At 32.4% G+C, this 18,442-nt stretch overlaps 1 protein-coding gene across 1 annotated transcript; it reads left to right on the top strand.

Moving 5' to 3' along the window:
- Window positions 1-4,409: 4,409 nt before the first annotated feature.
- Window positions 4,410-6,389, top strand: LOC141615368 (glycerol-3-phosphate acyltransferase 5-like). The gene is made up of 2 exons (XM_074433757.1): window positions 4,410-4,977; window positions 5,465-6,389. The coding sequence occupies exons 1-2, from the start codon at window positions 4,423-4,425 to the stop codon at window positions 6,344-6,346; spliced, it is 1,437 nt and encodes a 478-aa protein (XP_074289858.1). The 5' UTR covers window positions 4,410-4,422; the 3' UTR covers window positions 6,347-6,389.
- The last annotated feature ends 12,053 nt before the right edge of the window (window positions 6,390-18,442 follow it).

The following is an 18,442-nucleotide window of genomic DNA, read 5'->3' as shown; positions in this document are numbered from 1 at the left end:
TTCTTTTCAAATCTTGTTTAAAATATCGATCGGCGTCTTTATTTTAAACACCCATTGGATCGAGGTCTCGGCGGATCTTCGACCCAAATATCCCATTGACTCAAAGTCTAGGCGGACTTTCAGTCAAATATCCCATCGAGAACGATCTCGTCCCTTCGTGAATCAAGGTCCCGAGTTCGACTCTCACTCCAGCAACGTTTGTTGTTTATTATCGTTACCGTACTCGTATCATATGGTATCAGAGCTTCGGCTCTTGATTTCCCTAAATCTAGACGGTCCTAGGCGTATCAAACCAAGTTGTTAGTTGAATTTCTAATTGCGATTGGAGTTCAAGGGTTAAACTTGAGCAGGTAGTTCGAGGGTTAATCGGTTTTGATTACTTATCCCAGGAGCAGTTCTAGTAACTTGTTCGAGGCGTGACAAAAAAAAAAAAAAAAAAATTACTATTCACGTGTACTGTTCATCCGGGAAAAAAATTTATGTCGGCGGTGTTCTCGTTTGAAAGCTCCTATGAGAAGGTTAAGTTTGATCCGAAATTACCTCCTATGTTTGATGATTATAATGATGAGGAAACTGTTGAGGTTAATGATGAAGTTATTCTTGTGCAAAGAGGGTGGTGGGGTGGAAGGCACGAGCTAATATGGCAAAAGATGGATAGTCTTGAAGACTGCATTGAAAATGACGAGCTGGAAAGGATAGCAATGATTTTCACAAATAACTTCATGTTCTTTATCAATTTTGCATCTATGTTCGTCAGGATTGTATTCGATCCAGGTGGCATCGTGTATCTTCAAGAATTGAGGTCAATTCCTTTCGAAGAAGGAGGGGATGATATGATTCTGGATTCATAATACAAGTAGGATTATTTTTGCTAATTAGGTTAAATATTAATAAGGCAATTTGGAATACCATTAGGAATTAAAGACAATTTTTTCGTCGTTAGAAGAATAAAAGCCGTGGTTGACTAGTATTAGGAGTCTAGAAATTTAGTATTTGTATCGGTTTAGGAGTCGTTCTTTTAGCTACTATAAATAGTCTAGATTGTATTGATATAAAATCACCCAAGTTTTAAGAAGTTAATAAAATTGATCAGTTTGATCACAAATCTCAGATTTGAACGGTTCTTTTCAAATCTTGTTTAAAATATCGATCGGCGTCTTTATTTTAAACACCCATTGGATCGAGGTCTCGGCGGATCTTCGACCCAAATATCCCATTGACTCAAAGTCTAGGCGGACTTTCAGTCAAATATCCCATCGAGAACGATCTCGTCCCTTCGTGAATCAAGGTCCCGAGTTCGACTCTCACTCCAGCAACGTTTGTTGTTTATTATCGTTACCGTACTCGTATCACGTACTACGTGCATATTCTATTTATTTCAGTGAATAATTTATACTTGCTTTATTTTGTAAATGTAAATAAAGTAAGTTAAATTATTGACTGAGATGAAGGAAGTACAATACAAGCTACGGATATTCTGTTTCAATTTTTTTTTTCCGAGTATGTATTTCATCGATTTAGGGAGTAAAAGTCAAACAACATTTATACAAATACCATATCATCAAGACATCAAGGAGACAAGGAGTACAAACCAAGCAAAATATATAGAGAAAAAAATTGTTCAAGCCAAATGAATTTTGATTTTACAAACAATTACTCTAAATAATGTTATGAAACTTGAGCATATATATTATGGACTATATATTATCATAGTTGTCAGTTGTCACGATAATGTAACTGTAGGATCATATATAATACATCTGATCCTCTTACTCTCTATTTTCGATCATTATTTATGTATTTTATATATCTTTATAAAGAATACAAAAGATAAATAAATGAGGTGAGAAAAGTAGCACTTACGAGTTACTACCATGATAACATAAATTGTTACTATAATAAGGAACATTATTTTTGTATGATACGCTATCCGTCTCTAGATAATAGTTTACATTTGCTTATTTTTTCGTCATAATATAAAATAAATGTAAACTATTGACTAGTATAAAAGGAGTAGTACGTAATTTGGTATGGGTTCATACTTTTCAATTTGGGATATTCTCTCGTGTACCCCTCAACTTTTTCATTTTCTTTGATATACCCCTCTTTTCATGCAAAAAAACTTTGACCGTCAATAACTCTTGGCTACAAGTTCAGAATACGATAAACTTTTTTTTCAAATTGACCGTCTTTAAGAGGTCTTCCATGTGAAAAAAAATTCACCGACGTTTCAACTCATAGTCAGGAATTATGGTCGGTCAAAGTTTATTCGTTAAAAAATGTTTGACCAACCATAACTACCGGCTACGAGTTCAAAAAGCGGTGATTTTTTTTTTTCAAATTGAAGGCCTTGACGAGATAATTGGTTTGAAAAAAAAAATTACCATTTCCTGAACTCGTAACAGAGAATTATTGTCGGTCAAATATTTTTTATGAAAAACGAGGGGTACACAATAGAAATCGAAAAAGTTCAGGGGTACACGAGAGAATATCCCTTTCAATTTTCATCATGATAAATTAGTAAGCGGCCCAATCGCGTTTTAGTCTTTTATGTCCAACGAATGCAAGCCCACTCAAATAAAAAAATTCCCAATCCCGTCTTTGGATACTCCGCTATAAACGCAATGGGTATGTATAAACTAGACCGAGCAAAACTGTCATGATCCGAATAATCCGATCAGAACTGGACTCGTACACGAATCAAGGATCTGAATATGTCTCGAAATTCGAATTGATCTGACCCTCTTTGGCTCGACCCGATTGTTTAATGTCGCTTATTGATCCTTATCCCAAAATAAATTGATACAATTAACAAACCATCGGAAAATGACCCAAATCCGAAATAACTCGACCTGACCCGAATTATTGCAAACCAAATTGACCCGTTTATCAGGTCTATATAAAACTAGGGTATGTTCTTTCGGTTGAAGTTGAAATGAGTTGCATTGAACTGAAAGAAGTTTAGTTAAACTAAACTAAATTGAGTAGGATTAAGCTAGAGTGAATGCAGCTAAAGTGAAAATTTAACAACAATAACGACGACGACAACAACAACAACAACAACAACAATATGATGATGGTGGAGGTAAGCCGAGTAAAAACTTAACGGAGCTTAACATAACTGAATTTAATTAAATAGAGCTAAATTGACGGAATTGGACCAAATTAAACTAATTGGAGCTGATTTGAACTGAAATAAGTTAAAATTAAACCAAAAAGACTAATTATAGTTATAAATTTTGATCAAAAATATTTTTAATATTTTTAAAATTTAAAAGTTAAGGAAAGAACTGAAAACACACAAGTAATCTACAAATTTACACCAGGTGCTACCCAAAGTAAGTGATATTCAGTGTCGTTAACTCGTTTTCCATTTATGATCGCATATATAATCAAAAGGAAACCATCAAATTACGTTGAATTTAGTACTATTACTCTATTAGGTCACACGTTCATTCATTTAACATAAATAATGCATGAGAATCTAATCCATGTGTCAAATAGATGTGATTCTAAAAATTCACCAACTTTAATTTGTCACTAAAATGTCATGTACTCAAAATTCCTAGCAACTTATATACACTTTGAAGCTATAAATAAATTGACCAACCATTATTATGGAGTGTATTCTCTAACACACAACTAATTCAAAGTAAGTAGGTGTCACCAATGGTTTGATTAATTACGAGTACGTAATATACGTAATAGTTTAAGGACCTTACTCCTATGATACTTCCAAGTGTCCTCTTTAGTCTATATTATTCTTCTCAAATTCACCTATAAAATTAGAAGAAATTAAGAAAACAAAACTTTAGTAAGAAGAAAAAGCAACAATATCGATCATACCCTAAATTGGTAAAATGTACTTTTGAACTCGAGAACTCGATATTTTCTTACGATGACATATCTGTCTTAAGATTAAAACGAACTAAATAACATTTCACTTACATAAATAGGACAAGCTTTTTGATAATCACTCGACATTCTGTTTTATGTATCATAGCTATTTGACCTGTTTTATGTTTAAAACGGATATTCCCGACAAAATTTTGTGATCTTAATAGAACACTATCAACTATTGAATAATGTAAGGCGAAGTTACTTAAAATGCTAAAGCATGATGATATCACTACTCTACACTTTAAGCTTATTCTTTGTTGAATATGTATATATTCCATATAGGAGTATTATAATAACATGTTGGTAAAATCTTGGTTTTCCTAGTTTTGGTAAGGATATACTAAGTTGTTTACCTAGCAATTAGTAGTACTTATTTTACGTATAACTATTGATTATATATATCATAAATGTGAATTAAAACGTTATTCATTCTCTTCCAAACATCTTAAAAACATTTCATGCATGGTTTCACCTTTACTAAGAAATTAAAATAATTTACGTACCCTAATCCCAAATAATAGCATGGCTACTAAGGAATCGATAGTGTCGGAGCTAGAAGGGACCCTAATAAAGGATCCGGACCCGTTTTCATACTTCATGTTAGTCGCATTCGAGGCATCCGGTCCAATCCGGTTTGCCCTACTACTCATGTTATGGCCAATTATCCATTTGTTTCACAAGTCGGGTATGGAGGGTATCGCATTGCGATTTACCATATTTATAGCCTTTGTGGGGCTCCGGGTATCCGATATTGAATACGTGGGTCGGGCCGTCTTACCCAAGTTTTATATGGACGAGATTGACATGGATGCATGGAAGGTGTTTAGTCAATATGATAAAAAAGTTGTGTTGACTAAAACGCCAAGGGTCATGGTGGAGAGGTTTGTTAAGGAGCATTTGGGGGCTGATCATGTAATTGGGAGTGAATTGATTGTTAATAGGTTCGGGTTTGCTACGGGTTTGGTTAGGAATGTCGGTTTGGGGCCGGACCGTGTTGTTAAGTTGTTTGGTTTTGAAAGGCCTAGTTTAGGGCTGGGAAGGTCCCGTGGTAGCAACTCATTCACATCACTTTGCAAGGTAAATTGTGTTTTCCAATAATTGTATAAAACTAGTTTTAAACCCGTAAAATTCACGGGTCTGCTTTCAAAATTTTCAATTAATACGGATAATCATGATTAAAATTTAACATTTAATTTATTTCGCTAATATATATAGAGCAGTACATAGACTATACGTCAGTCATCAGATATATAAAGTCCATTATTAGCTTCATTTCAACTTAATAAGGAGTAGTTATTAAGTTATTGGGATCTAATATGCGTAGCAATAGTTATTTTGTGCGACTGTTTTATGGTGCAACATAAGAAAAATAATACTGTATTTCAAACTTTATCTTAACTACAGTCTGCTTTTGTTGTCTTAATCATTTCTTTATCTTTTGATTAAAATAACCCTTACAATAAATAAATGTAAAAAGTAAACAAATGACTGAAACGGAAAGAGTGTATATATATGAAGTCAAGTTCAGGTGGGCTAACTTGTTGTATATGTCGTTGTATAACAGGAACAATGTTCTCCACCGTTCACAAGCAAGCTTAAGCTGATGGAAGACGACAATCACGACTTCAAACAACCACTACCGGTGATTTTCCACGACGGCCGCCTAGTTAAAAACCCAAAACCCGCCACGGCTCTCCTCATTCTATTGTACCTTCCACTAGGAGTCATCCTAGGAATAATCCGCATGATAATGGTGTTAGTCCTACCATTATGTGCCACTCCTTATGTTAAGGCAATATATGGTCTCTCCATCATAGTGAAGGGCAATCCACCTCCCCCACCTTCCTCCTCCAACCAAGGTGTCCTCTTTGTGTGTAATCATCGCGCCCTAATGGACCCTGTCATTTTGTCTCGAGTCCTAGGTAGGAAGGTCCCAGCAGTTACATACTCGCTGTCACGAATCACTGAGATTTTCGCTCCTATTCCAACTATTCGTCTTACTAGAAATAGACAGGTCGATGCTGATAAAATAAAAGAGATGTTGAATAAAGGTGACTTGGCAATTTGTCCTGAGGGGACCACTTGTCGCGAACCTTTCCTTTTAAGGTTTAGTGGTTTATTCGCTGAGCTAACTGATCAAATTGTGCCTGTAGCCCTAAACTACAAGGCCGGGTTTTTCCACGCGACAACTGCTCGAGGATGGAAGGGTTTAGATTTGTTTTGTTTCTTTATGAACCCTAGAACAACTTATGAGGTGACATTTTTGGATCAAATTCCTAGTAAGGCTACTTGTTCATGTGGTAAAACTCCACATGAAGTGGCTAACTTTGTTCAATGGCTTTTGGCTGCCACATTAGGCTTTCAATGCACCAACTTCACAAGGAAGGATAAGTATAGATTGTTGGCCGGAAACGATGGTTCGGTGTTACATACCAAAAATCCTTAGTATCGCGTCGTTGGAGAAATGACAATGGTGCCCTTATGATGAAGGATCAAGCTTTGAATTGAAGTTCATATTTCATTGTTTACGTTTCATTTCATTTGGCTTTGTTTTATTGTTCGTATATACGGTGAATATTGCATACTTATGAATGTTTTTCTTTGCTCAAAATTGTAAGCATAATAATCATATCTTCCTTTCCACCATACACAATATATATATTCCAATCACAAATTCTAATTATATACGGGCTATATTCGTCAATAGTTATAGACGGGTCAAATATCTACTCACTTTAAGTATAAGACAAGAAACAAGTTGCATGGTGGACCCAAAAATGTCACCACTTTAAGCATATTTGACCGTTTTTCACTTTAGACAGATATATCCGTCTACAGTGAGACTAATTATTCAAATATATGGAACATCAAATCATTTCTAATTAAGAATTTAAAATTCTTCATAATCCCATGGCCCATTTTAGGTCTTCTTGTGGAGGGGATGGACTATGGAGACAAGGAGGATAAAAGAATACTCCCGATTATTTATTTATCTTTATTTTTAGGACAAAAATTAAGAAAAGAGGAAAGGATTATTTATGAATGTCGTTAATGAATATCAAGTGAACGATAGGGCAATGTGATGATCAATTTAATTTACTCATAAAGAGTTTCATTATATAGAAAGTTAGACAAATGAATGAGACACCTTAAAATAGTATGGGTAAACAAATGGTCGAAACGAAAGGAATAGAAATATTAGTTGTTTGATGTTTGATGTTAAGCTGTAAAATCTATAATAATATTTCCTCTGTCTCGATCAATAGTATACACTTTTCTTTTCAGGCATTTTAGTTAATAGTTTACACTTTTCTTTTTTTTTGGATATATTTTACTCTGTACTTAATATATTAAAAACCCCTCTCTTTGTACCTTAGCTTGGTATTTGTGTATAGAACATATATAAACAATTCCATTGAGACGAAAGGAGTACTATTTCGTTTTTATATAAACTCGTTGTAATGTGTTACCTATTCCTATGGACTTGTCATATGCTATAACCTACAGAACGGTCTTATATGAGAGTTACTGTTTGGTTTTTATATAAACCTGTTGTAATGGGCTACCTATTTTTATTAGACTCTTTCTATGCTATAGGACGTTTCTATTGGAGAATTACATTTAGACTTTAAAAATGAAATTTTCATTTATTTTGTATGAAGTAATTTTAATAAATTATTATTGGGCTGGACAGTTATAAGCAATTTGTTGAATTACTTTTATATAAAGCCCAAACATTAAGCCCGCTATATGAAAGAACTTCAATCGCAGAAGTACGTGACTCTACGGGCCAGAATTTCTTAAATGGTTCACCAATTTTCGAACTTTAGTCTGGTTTGCATAGCCACCAACTTTTCAATCCAAATTTGCTTGGTTACCCGAATTGTCTGAGCCTCTTTAACCCGACCCGAATGCTTATTATCGCAAACTGATTATTATCTCTAAATAACTTGAAAACAAACCACCCAAAAATAACCTGAGCCTGAAAGCACCTAATTCTTGCAAACCCGAAACTGTATTGACCCGGCCCGATTAACCCTTTTGTCAGGTCTAAATAGAACTTTCAAGAAATACATTTGAGTAATAAATTGCCTAAAAGATTGTAGCTATTAATAATCTCAAACGAATTTGAGTGAACAAACAAGATCTTTTTGTTGCTGTGGTTTTGTCCTTTTTATTTGATGTATGTATGAGAGAAGGAAGCTTGTGACGGTCACAAGTAAGACTTATTTGATAACGATAACTCACTCCTAGACATAAGCACCCCTAAAAAGAGAAAAATATGAAAAGTCCGAGAATTATTTATCGACAATGACACTGATAATTTAAACAACTCCGAACCTTTAACCGTCACCACCTCCGAACCCTCCCACCCATATCAAACCCCCGATTCCTCCTAGAACCCGACCTAAATATCCACAAAGACCTACTCCTAGAATCCGAGCTAGAATCGTGGAATCCTCCAAATTCCCCCTCACTCCACCACCACCACCATTAAAACAAGAAAACAAATTTCTCAAAGCCCTCCTAATCCAACCACTCTCCCTATGACTCCCACCTCTACTCCCCCAGGAAATCCTCCTCGGAACTCCGCCGCCTTACAAACATTATAGTCTTGCTTCACTCGAAACCAGCCTCCATCGAAACATGATAGTGTAAACCAAAGAAATCCTAAACGACTCGATGGATCTTGAGGATCCTAAGCCTAGTCAGGTAAAAATGAGGCCAATAAAAATGAATTTGATACATCTATGTAAACAACATGCAATCTCATCTAAGCCCCTTGTCTTTTCGGTCCTTCCAGATTCCAGTGACGGCATGGCACTCTTAGATACGGAATTACAGATGAAATCAACAAGGAAAGTCTACAACCGTAAGCCTAAGTCCGAAATTTTACAATGGTCATATATGGTAGGGTTCAGGACTCTCAAACCAGATATCAGATCCAAACACTGCATAACAAATTGATAGTCAATACATCAGGCAGTACAGGCAGTACATGGCAATATGGCATGACAGCTTGGCTTAAACCAGTATGTCTCACGCGATCACCCTCCGTTCCTCAATTCCACCCTTCACTACCAGTACCACTGGATACCACCACATCCTCCACTATATACCAAATTACCAACACAAGTAAGAAGCTAATGGTTTCATCAAACAAAAGGCGTCCGATTACATACACAGAAATCGGTCTTAAGACACCCCATCATAACAGAAGACGGCGGTTTAAAATGAATAATTTGGTACATCATTCAAAAGAGGGTTCTTACATGCTTCTCTTATACTACTAACATTTGGAAATGGTCAATTTCCAATCACACCGAATTTCAGTTATCCAATGCTGAACAATGTTGGTCTACCAATCTTACTAACATCGCAACAGAGCACAAGAAAAACTCCTACTACAAACTACTGGTCACTACAATCTAAAGTCTAAACAATCAAAACAATCTTTATATAATTGCAAACTAAGCCGATTCATTTTAGTCGTAAATTGGATCCAAGAAGACACTAATAACCATGATCATATCAAGAAAGCAAATACAATTTTTTTTTTCAAGTTTCAAAAAGATACCTCAGTACTAAATAAGATTGGGTTACATAATACATTACAGTTTATCTCGTATGCAACCCGCAGTCGTTTATGCTTATGCAATCTTCTTCCTTTAAGGTCTCTCCTCATCTCCTACGCCCCCATCTCAAATGCCCGATTGTCGACCACCCCCGAATTCCCAAATGCTCTATGTACATTCATTCCCAAGGTACATTTCATGTCTGATTACTACCCTTAAAGATGCAACCTTTAACCGTTACCACCTCCGAACCCTCCCACCCATATCAAACCCTCGATTCCTCCTAGCACCCGACCCAAATATTGACAAAGACCTACTCCTAGAATCTGAGCTAGAACTCGTGGAATCCTTCAAATTCACCCTCGCCCCACCACCATTAAAACAAGAAAACAAATTTCTCAAACCCAATAATTGTAGACAACACTTAATACGAAAACGAAGATATAATTCATTACAAAAACCCAATAATTCATTAGAAAATTAATTGTTACCCTTCTTATCAGTTGCATTTTTTTCCTTTGCTGCTGCTGACTCTTCCATACGGATAATCTCCATCTTCATCCTTACATAGCTTACAATCTCCACAGTTCCCCCCTTATCTCCTCAACCTTACCATCAATACCCTTCAACAGCTCATCAGTAGCAAGTATTCTCAGCGCTTCCGCTTTCTTATCAGCTCTCTCTTGTTTACTCTTCAGATGGCCATCAACACCGCTACCTAACACCTCTACACCACCCTGAAGCTACGGCCATCTGAAGGGTAAACAAGAGAGAGCTGATAAGAAAGCAGGAGCGCTGAAAATACTTGCTACTGATGAGCTGTTGAAGGGTATTGATGGTAAGGTTGAGGAGATAAGGGGAGAACTGAGGAGATTGTAAGCTATGTAAGGATGAAGATGGAGATTATCCGTATGGAAGAGTCAGCAGCAGCAAAGGAAAACAATGCAACTGATAAGAAGGGTAACAATTAATTTTCTAATGAATTATTGGGTTTCGAAGCTGAGGGTGAATAGATAAAATTATTATTCAGCAATGCCTTCAGAAAGTATACCTTTCTTTTCACCAATATATCGTCTATAGTGAGACTAATTATCTCCTCAACCTTACCATCAATACCCTTCAACAGCTCATCACTAGCAAGGATTCTCAACGCTTCCGCTTTCTTATCAACTCTCTCTTGTTTACTCTTCAAATGACCATCAACACCACTACCTAACACCTCTACGCCACCCTGAATTTTTTCAGCAATGCCTTTAGAAAGTATATCTTTCTTTCCAACCCAGTCGATGCAAGCCAGCCCGATGGCCGTAGCAAAACTCCCAGTAATAAGGATTGAACCCAGCTTCGAAATAATACCATTCTTATCCATAATTAATATTTTTATTTATGTCGTTTTGGATTGAATAATAATAATAATAATAATAATAATAATAATAATAATAATAATAATAATAATAATAATAATAATAATAATTTAAATTGAATAAATAATGAGAAGAAAAGGAACCGAAAACGGAAGACGGAAGAAGAAAGTGGGTTTATATATTATAACTCAACTAGGTTTTATTGGGGAAATATTGCAAATTACTCCATAAGTTTGATACGATGTGCAATTAAGCCCTTTAACTTATAAATATAGTAAATAGATCCCATAAGTTTCTCTTAATGTGGAACTAGATTTCATGTACGTGCTCTGCACGGGTATTAAAATAATTTTTAAATTAAAGCTAATTTCTTAAATTGACATGGCAAATATTTAATCGGTTCAATTCGAATTCTGTTAAAGTATTACATGTTTCGAGTTCAAACCGTATTAATGTAGAAATGTTAAAATTTATGATTGATAGTATTACTGTCCTAGTTATCCTACTTAGTTCGAATCCGGACTAAACCGAATGACATTTACTTTGAGGTATAAAGGAAGTTGTTTTAATTTGTTAAAATATTTAATAGTCACCATGCCTCAAACTCGACCGGGATAATATGAGCACTTATGCCTTCGAAGTAAGGAGACTTGTAATTATATAACTAATTTTATTAACCGTGAAAATTCACGGGACTAACTATGCTGTCACGGTGGTGGTGTTATACAAGGTCGGATTTGCGATAACCTTGTGCCCTACGAACAAAAGAGACTCGTAAGAAAAAAAATATTATCAATACGTATATTATCATAATATATGATCAAAATATATTTATTGTTATGTATATGATACAAGTTACTAAACTTTTGCCACAGTTTATTATTATTTTGTCACGAATATTGCTATGTTTGTACTTCTGTTTTTCTTTTTGGTTGTTGGTGCGTAGTGGAGTCTTATGTTATTTTTTCTATATTTTACTTTGTTATTCTATTTTTTTTTCACGTGATGCATTTTTTCTTTAATTTTTTTACATTTTATATTGTTTTTCTATTTTTATTTTTATGGGTCACATGATGTGTTTGATCTTTTATTTTCTTTACTTATTAGTTTTTCTTCTTGCACTACAGTGCATTTTTTTTATTTGATATTTTTTTCAGTTATTTTTCTCTCTTAGCCTTTATTTGTCTTTATCTTATTCCAACAATAAACGTGGAACTATAAAATTTAGTATGTATTTTAATTTTTGATTATTGTTTAATTTATTTTAAAATTAAATTGGTTAAAGTTTAATGTTTATTATGTTATTTATTTGCATTTAATGTTTACAAATTCATTTTTGTTTCTTTTTTCTTTTCAAAATAAGAAATGATGATGTGGCTTGATAAATTGTTCTTAAATAGTTGAATGGTGAAATGTTATGCTTTTGATTGTCTTTTTATTATATTTATAGATATTATGTTTTGTAAACAACAAACTAATAAATGTTTTGTAAAAAACGTAAGTTTTTACAATAATACGTGTGATTAGGACTAGTCTTACGATTCTTACCTTATATAAATATACTCCAACATTATCAATGAACACACATGCAAATAGACAATTAATCAAATGTTCAATTTTGAGATATATTGTGTGATAGGTTTCTTAAAACTGATCCACTTTATATAGGTGGTAAAATTATATTCCTTTATGTGATCAAACTTTCTCTAGATAGGTTAGTGGAGGTCGGAGATTAAAAATAGTTTTCAGCTTGATTAATATGATAACATTTTTTTTAATAATAGTTTCCATTTTTTGGTTAATATAAGATAACTTTTAATTTATTTTAGTATATATGTGATTTATATTTTTATTAACAATAAATAATATTTTTTTGGTTAATAACCGAAACTCTCAGAAATTGATTACTTATTTGGATGTGTTTCATAAAAGATGCTCATGGACTAAAACTCGAGGAATTGGCTCCCAAAACATTGTTACGTATCTATAATTAAAGTTCTACACAAGATTCATAAAATTCCTATGAACGGGCCATGTGAATTTGGATTTGCAGTCAAACTAATTTTATCTACAATAAGGTTCATTTATAACCAAGATCAAACACAATAATATCATTGTCTTATTAAATTATAGCCCTTTTTTTTCTCATATTTATATAATGATCAGATGTGTTGTTCACATTGTATTATTGCAAAAAAAAAAAAAAAAATCTTTACTCTAAAAGAGGCAGTTTTAATGGTATATTTGTAATATCATTAGTAATCTCAACTAATCAAACGAAAACCTGTTAAATCATCAATTTGCGTGACAAATTACAAACATGTACAACGCATATTAAAAAACATGTAATACGTAGTAACAAAATTACATAACACATACTCACGAAAAATTAACTCAATAATTATACTGGTATAAAAAATTAAAGAATATCATCAAAAGTTATTTCCCTAATAAAGAATTAATGTATAATGTTATATAGATTACAACTTACATGTCTTATTGAAATCATTTAACCGCCGCAACCTCGAATTGTACCTGTAAAAAGATAAATCAAGATTAGAGAATGGAGAATTGAAATAAAAAAAACTTGATAACAATCAAAATAGGAATTGAAATTGAAATTGAAATAAATATCTGTCAGAAAAAAAAACATGAATAACAACTAAAAAACGTTAAACGTAGGCTAGGTGAGGTAGTTTAGAAGGTAATGCCCTTTATATATTGTTTTGTGGCTTGGTGTTTTAGTCTTAATTGAAACGTAGGTGATAAGTATTAAAAATAATCTCTTAACAATTTACATTTATTATTTAATATATTAATTTTATCTATTGATAATTATTTATTTATCCTTTAAGATTAGATTAATTTTATCTATTGATAATTATTTATTTATCCGTTAAGATTAGTAAATTAATTAGGTGTTTAAGAAAAGTTGGAATCTCTCACAGTGCCTGAAAAAACTCTCTTTTATATATATACACTAGTTTAAAAGCCCGTGCGATGCACAAGGCTCCTATTAGGTTCATCTGCAAAATATTTACCTAAGTTGATTAAATGGTCAGCTATGTTGAGTAATTGATGAAATAAAATTGTTTGGTTAATGTATAGTTGATCACCGATGAATTATTAGTGTTTTTAGCATAAAAGTTTTGTCATTCAACAGTAATCATATCAGTTATGTATAACATCAAGTGACATAGTTATAGTACGTAGTTAGCTTTTTCATTGTTAGATGCATCACCGGTTTTCAATTAAATACAAACACCATCTTTGTAAACGTTGGACAACTTACCAATAGGAACCCTTAATAACTGAGACAGACCTTTATAAGTTTTGCAAATTATTTTAACCTACAACAACTATGTAAAATTAAAAGGTCTTATCGCAAAATCACATCGAAACTAAATTCCATTAGACTTAGGAGTCTCTAAGCAATGATAAAAAATAAAAAAATACACGTGATTCTATTACTTAAATGAACAACGCACCTAATAGTATCATATATATGTGACAGTTAGTAGTTTATGGCATCATTGAAATGTTGGGTTACCAAGTTAGTTTATTATGGCATTATTGAAAACGTTGGTTTATGTTAACATGGTCTGCTAATAGAAAAAACAGTTAAGTTTATCAAAAAGCCCAACTATGCTGAAAATGGGAGGAAACAAAATTTTGGGGGTTGATTTAGATGATGATTGATTAATCATCAGTTCCTTTAATAAAAACGCAACAAAAACGGTGTTGTGCCATTTGTATTGTGACGGGCTAATCCCGTCACAAGCTTGTGACCTCTCACAAAAAGGGAGAGGGGATAAGGTGGGGCACCCCCCCATGTGCTTCCAACTCACCTCTCAATGAGTATTTTGTGAGAGGAAATGGTATCCGTCACAAGCTTGTGACAGATATCGCCCGTCTTCAATGAGATTTTGTGATAACATTTAGAGACATAGTTGGATTATAGAGTTACCTTTCTTATTGTTGCGAACACCAACATTTTTAACCAAAATAATTTCTGACTATTTACAGTTAAGACTACATGTCCTTATAAACTCCATGCAAATATATAATACAACATCTAATTTGGTAATTTTGTGAAATATTCTTTGTAAACAATGTCCTTTGTGTGGCCTTGATATATTTGGTCTATATCATTGATGCAGAATTCGGTAGATAAACTCCAACATGATTAAGTTATTGTCCTTGACTCTTGTTTATTGTCATGACGTAGCATGTGATATTGTCCCTGTTTAAGAATAAAAAGATTATTGTAATCGAGGAAGTTATCATTATCCTCAGATTCAGTACCTTTTGTCGACTTTAGAATCCATAATTATCTTACCTTCTACTATTAATTTTCCAAGACAATTGATAATAAGCATGCCCCTTTACATAATTCTCTTACAGGGTTAATTAATGTTCCTTGACAACATAACCGGCATGCCACACTTGGTAGAGCATCATGTATACCCGCACACTACCTTCTTTAACATCTTCCACCTTACTTCTTAGGGGTCAAACTTTTATAACTTTTACCATTAATATGTCGAAAATTATTGTCAAGCATTAACGACTGAACAAAAGCAATATGGAAGATCATTGTTAAAAGGATGAAGTACATTTAGTGTGAAATTCTCAAAAGAGAATGAATTTTGCTCTCAAAATCCATCCCGACTAAAATACTCTCTCAAGTCTTGCATAATAAAAACAAGAAACGACTCTTAAAAGTAAGGATATCATATGGGGGAGGGGACAAGACGGATGCAGGCCTTCTCATACCCGTATTTAATATAAAAACTACATACCCTTACCTGTCTCACTAAATGTCACGGATAAAATTTTTCAAAATCATAAGTGCTTGAATTTGTGGAAATCCATTCCATTTAGTTTCTATATACTCGTTTATTCTACAACTTTCGCAAAAGATTCTCTTATTAGTTTTACTCAAGTCTACCACCCATGGTTGACACTATTTAGGCTATAACTTTATTAATTGGACTGTTTTGATAAATTAAATGTAACAATTATTTTGAACCAACTAATTATTTGTTGTGTTGGATTGTTTTGATAAATTAAAGGTAACAATTATTTTGAACCAACTAATTATTTGTTGTGTTAGTCAGAAGTATGGAGTATTTACATTGTGTATTTTGAGTAGCACTTAATATTATTGTTTTAATATTTTCTATTTTTCATGAGTCCAACACTAAATCTTTTCAGGTTAAAAAAGTTTTGATTTTCTACTTTGTAATTATATCTATTGTTCTCTGTGTTTAAATTAAGAAGAATTGGAAATTTAGTATACTTTTATCATCGGAAAATGAACCTAAGAAGAAATCAATATTATATAATGGTTGTATTACTTGGATTTATCCGGGTAGTATATATGAATTTTGTAGTAGACGAAATTGTGAACGGATTTTTATTTTATGTGAAGTTGTCGAATAGTGTAGGTTAACATTGTATTCGACCTTTAAAAATAGTTTTATCATCTATTTTCTACATGATGAAAACTCTTGCTCAGCCCTTTCTAGAAAGATTTGAATGAACGAAAAGAAAGTCAAACGACAATTAATCATTTGATTTAAATTACTTTAGTGTAAAACTATTTTATTCTAAATCAATGTGTACATCGAAAGGTCAATATACCTAAAAATCTTTGAAATCTGAATAATCTTTGATCATCTACCCTAAGTTTTTACCTCTACATATATAAAACCAGACTAAATATAAATTTAAAGTATAGAAATATGACTCACTAATATTATACTTTTAGGTTCTGTTTGGCAAAACTACCTGAAAAGGTAACTGAAATCTGAAAAGGTAGCTCTGAAAACTGAAAAACTAACTGAAACCTGAAAAGGTAACTGAAAATTAGGAGCTGATAAAGTAACTGATTATATAAATGTGTTTGGTAAACTAGCTGAAAAGGTAGCTGATTTTGGTAAAATGACGTAGAAGGATATGAAAATTATTTAATATTATAGAATAAAGGGGTACAAAATGGAAAATACGTGATTTCTCAAATGCCACCTGAGGTAGCATTTACTTGCCAAACGCTTGCAAAAAAATCAGGTAGCTGAAATTTTGGTCAAATAAGTTACTTTGGTCAAATAAGCTACCTGAAGTGTCGTACCAAACAGAGCCTTAGTATGTAAAACTAAAACCAAAACACAAAGATTTATGGTTGAGTAAATATAAAAATAGAAAATACTCTTATTATAAATACTCTTATCATATAAAAAAGAAAAGAAATCTATATATATATATATATATATATATATATATATATATATATATATATATATATATATATATATATATATATATAAAAAGAGAGTTTTTTCGAGCGATTCTAGGCTGTCCACATCATCACAAATTAATTTAGGAAAGTTTTATAAATAATATTTTTGATGTAAAAAATAAAGTGGTAAATCTTTTAATTACTATAATAATATATATTTCCTACTTTATAGTCAAGCGATGTTTCTAATTTTTATATAAAAACTTTTACATTTCATTTGGCAAAATAATGTCGTTAAAAAAATTATGAAAATAATATAATTAGATTCGTGGTAAGAAATGCTATCATTAGAGTATAGATTTCATATAATTTGCACATATTTAAGATGATATACTTCTTAATATGTTATATGTTCTACATTGAACGTATAAATATTAGAATTCTCCCACATCGAAAGATTAACATAAGGTGAGCTGATCCTATGATTATAAATAGAAGACATCCTTGAAACTCAGATATCAACCCAAAATCTTTTGAGTCTCTCAAGTATTGTCTTAGAGAGTTCTTAAGAGTTACGAGTTTGTATCATTATCTCCATAATATGATATAAAAATAATGTGGAGGATGTTTTAATTATGATAATATATATTTTCTATATTATATTCAGTGATGTTTATAATTTTTATATAAAAACGTTTACATTTCATTTGCAAAAGTATTGTTAAAAAATTATGAAAATTATATAATTAGATTCGTGATAAAAAAATGCTATCATTAGAGTATATATTTCTTATTATTTGCACATATTTTAATTATAATAATAATAAAAAACGTATGGACATAGTATAGTATTAATCGGGTTGGATGTCGAACTAGGTGCGAAAAAAATGGTGTACTTCTTACTTCTTAGTATGTTATTTGTCCCACATTAATAATTTAGGTGTTGTTAATATACAGTATACAGTATAATGTATAAATAGTAAAATTATCCCGCATCGAAAAATTACCATAAGATGGGGTGATCCTATGATATGGTTAAAAAAATTATGAAAATAATATAATTAGATTCATGGTTAAAAAAAATGTTATTATTGGAGTATAAATTTCATATTATTTGCATATATTAAAGATGCTATACTTCTTAGAGGTCGTTTGGTTCGAGATGAAGGAATGAAATGGAACGGAATATGATATCATAGATGTATGAGATTCCAACTCCATTCCATCTCAAAATTGTTTGGTTCAATCTAAATAAGGAGAATGACTGAATTGAAGGGGATAAGGTGGGTGTGAGTTTCCAAGGGGTTGAGATGAAGTTAAAATCTACCGTATTGAGTATCTAACTTCTCCAAAATCACTCA

Source organism: Silene latifolia, chromosome 11, assembly GCF_048544455.1.
Source record: "Silene latifolia isolate original U9 population chromosome 11, ASM4854445v1, whole genome shotgun sequence".
NCBI lineage: Eukaryota > Viridiplantae > Streptophyta > Magnoliopsida > Caryophyllales > Caryophyllaceae > Silene > Silene latifolia.
Note: the sequence above shows the minus strand (reverse complement) of the source record. Positions and strands in the feature narration are given on the sequence as shown.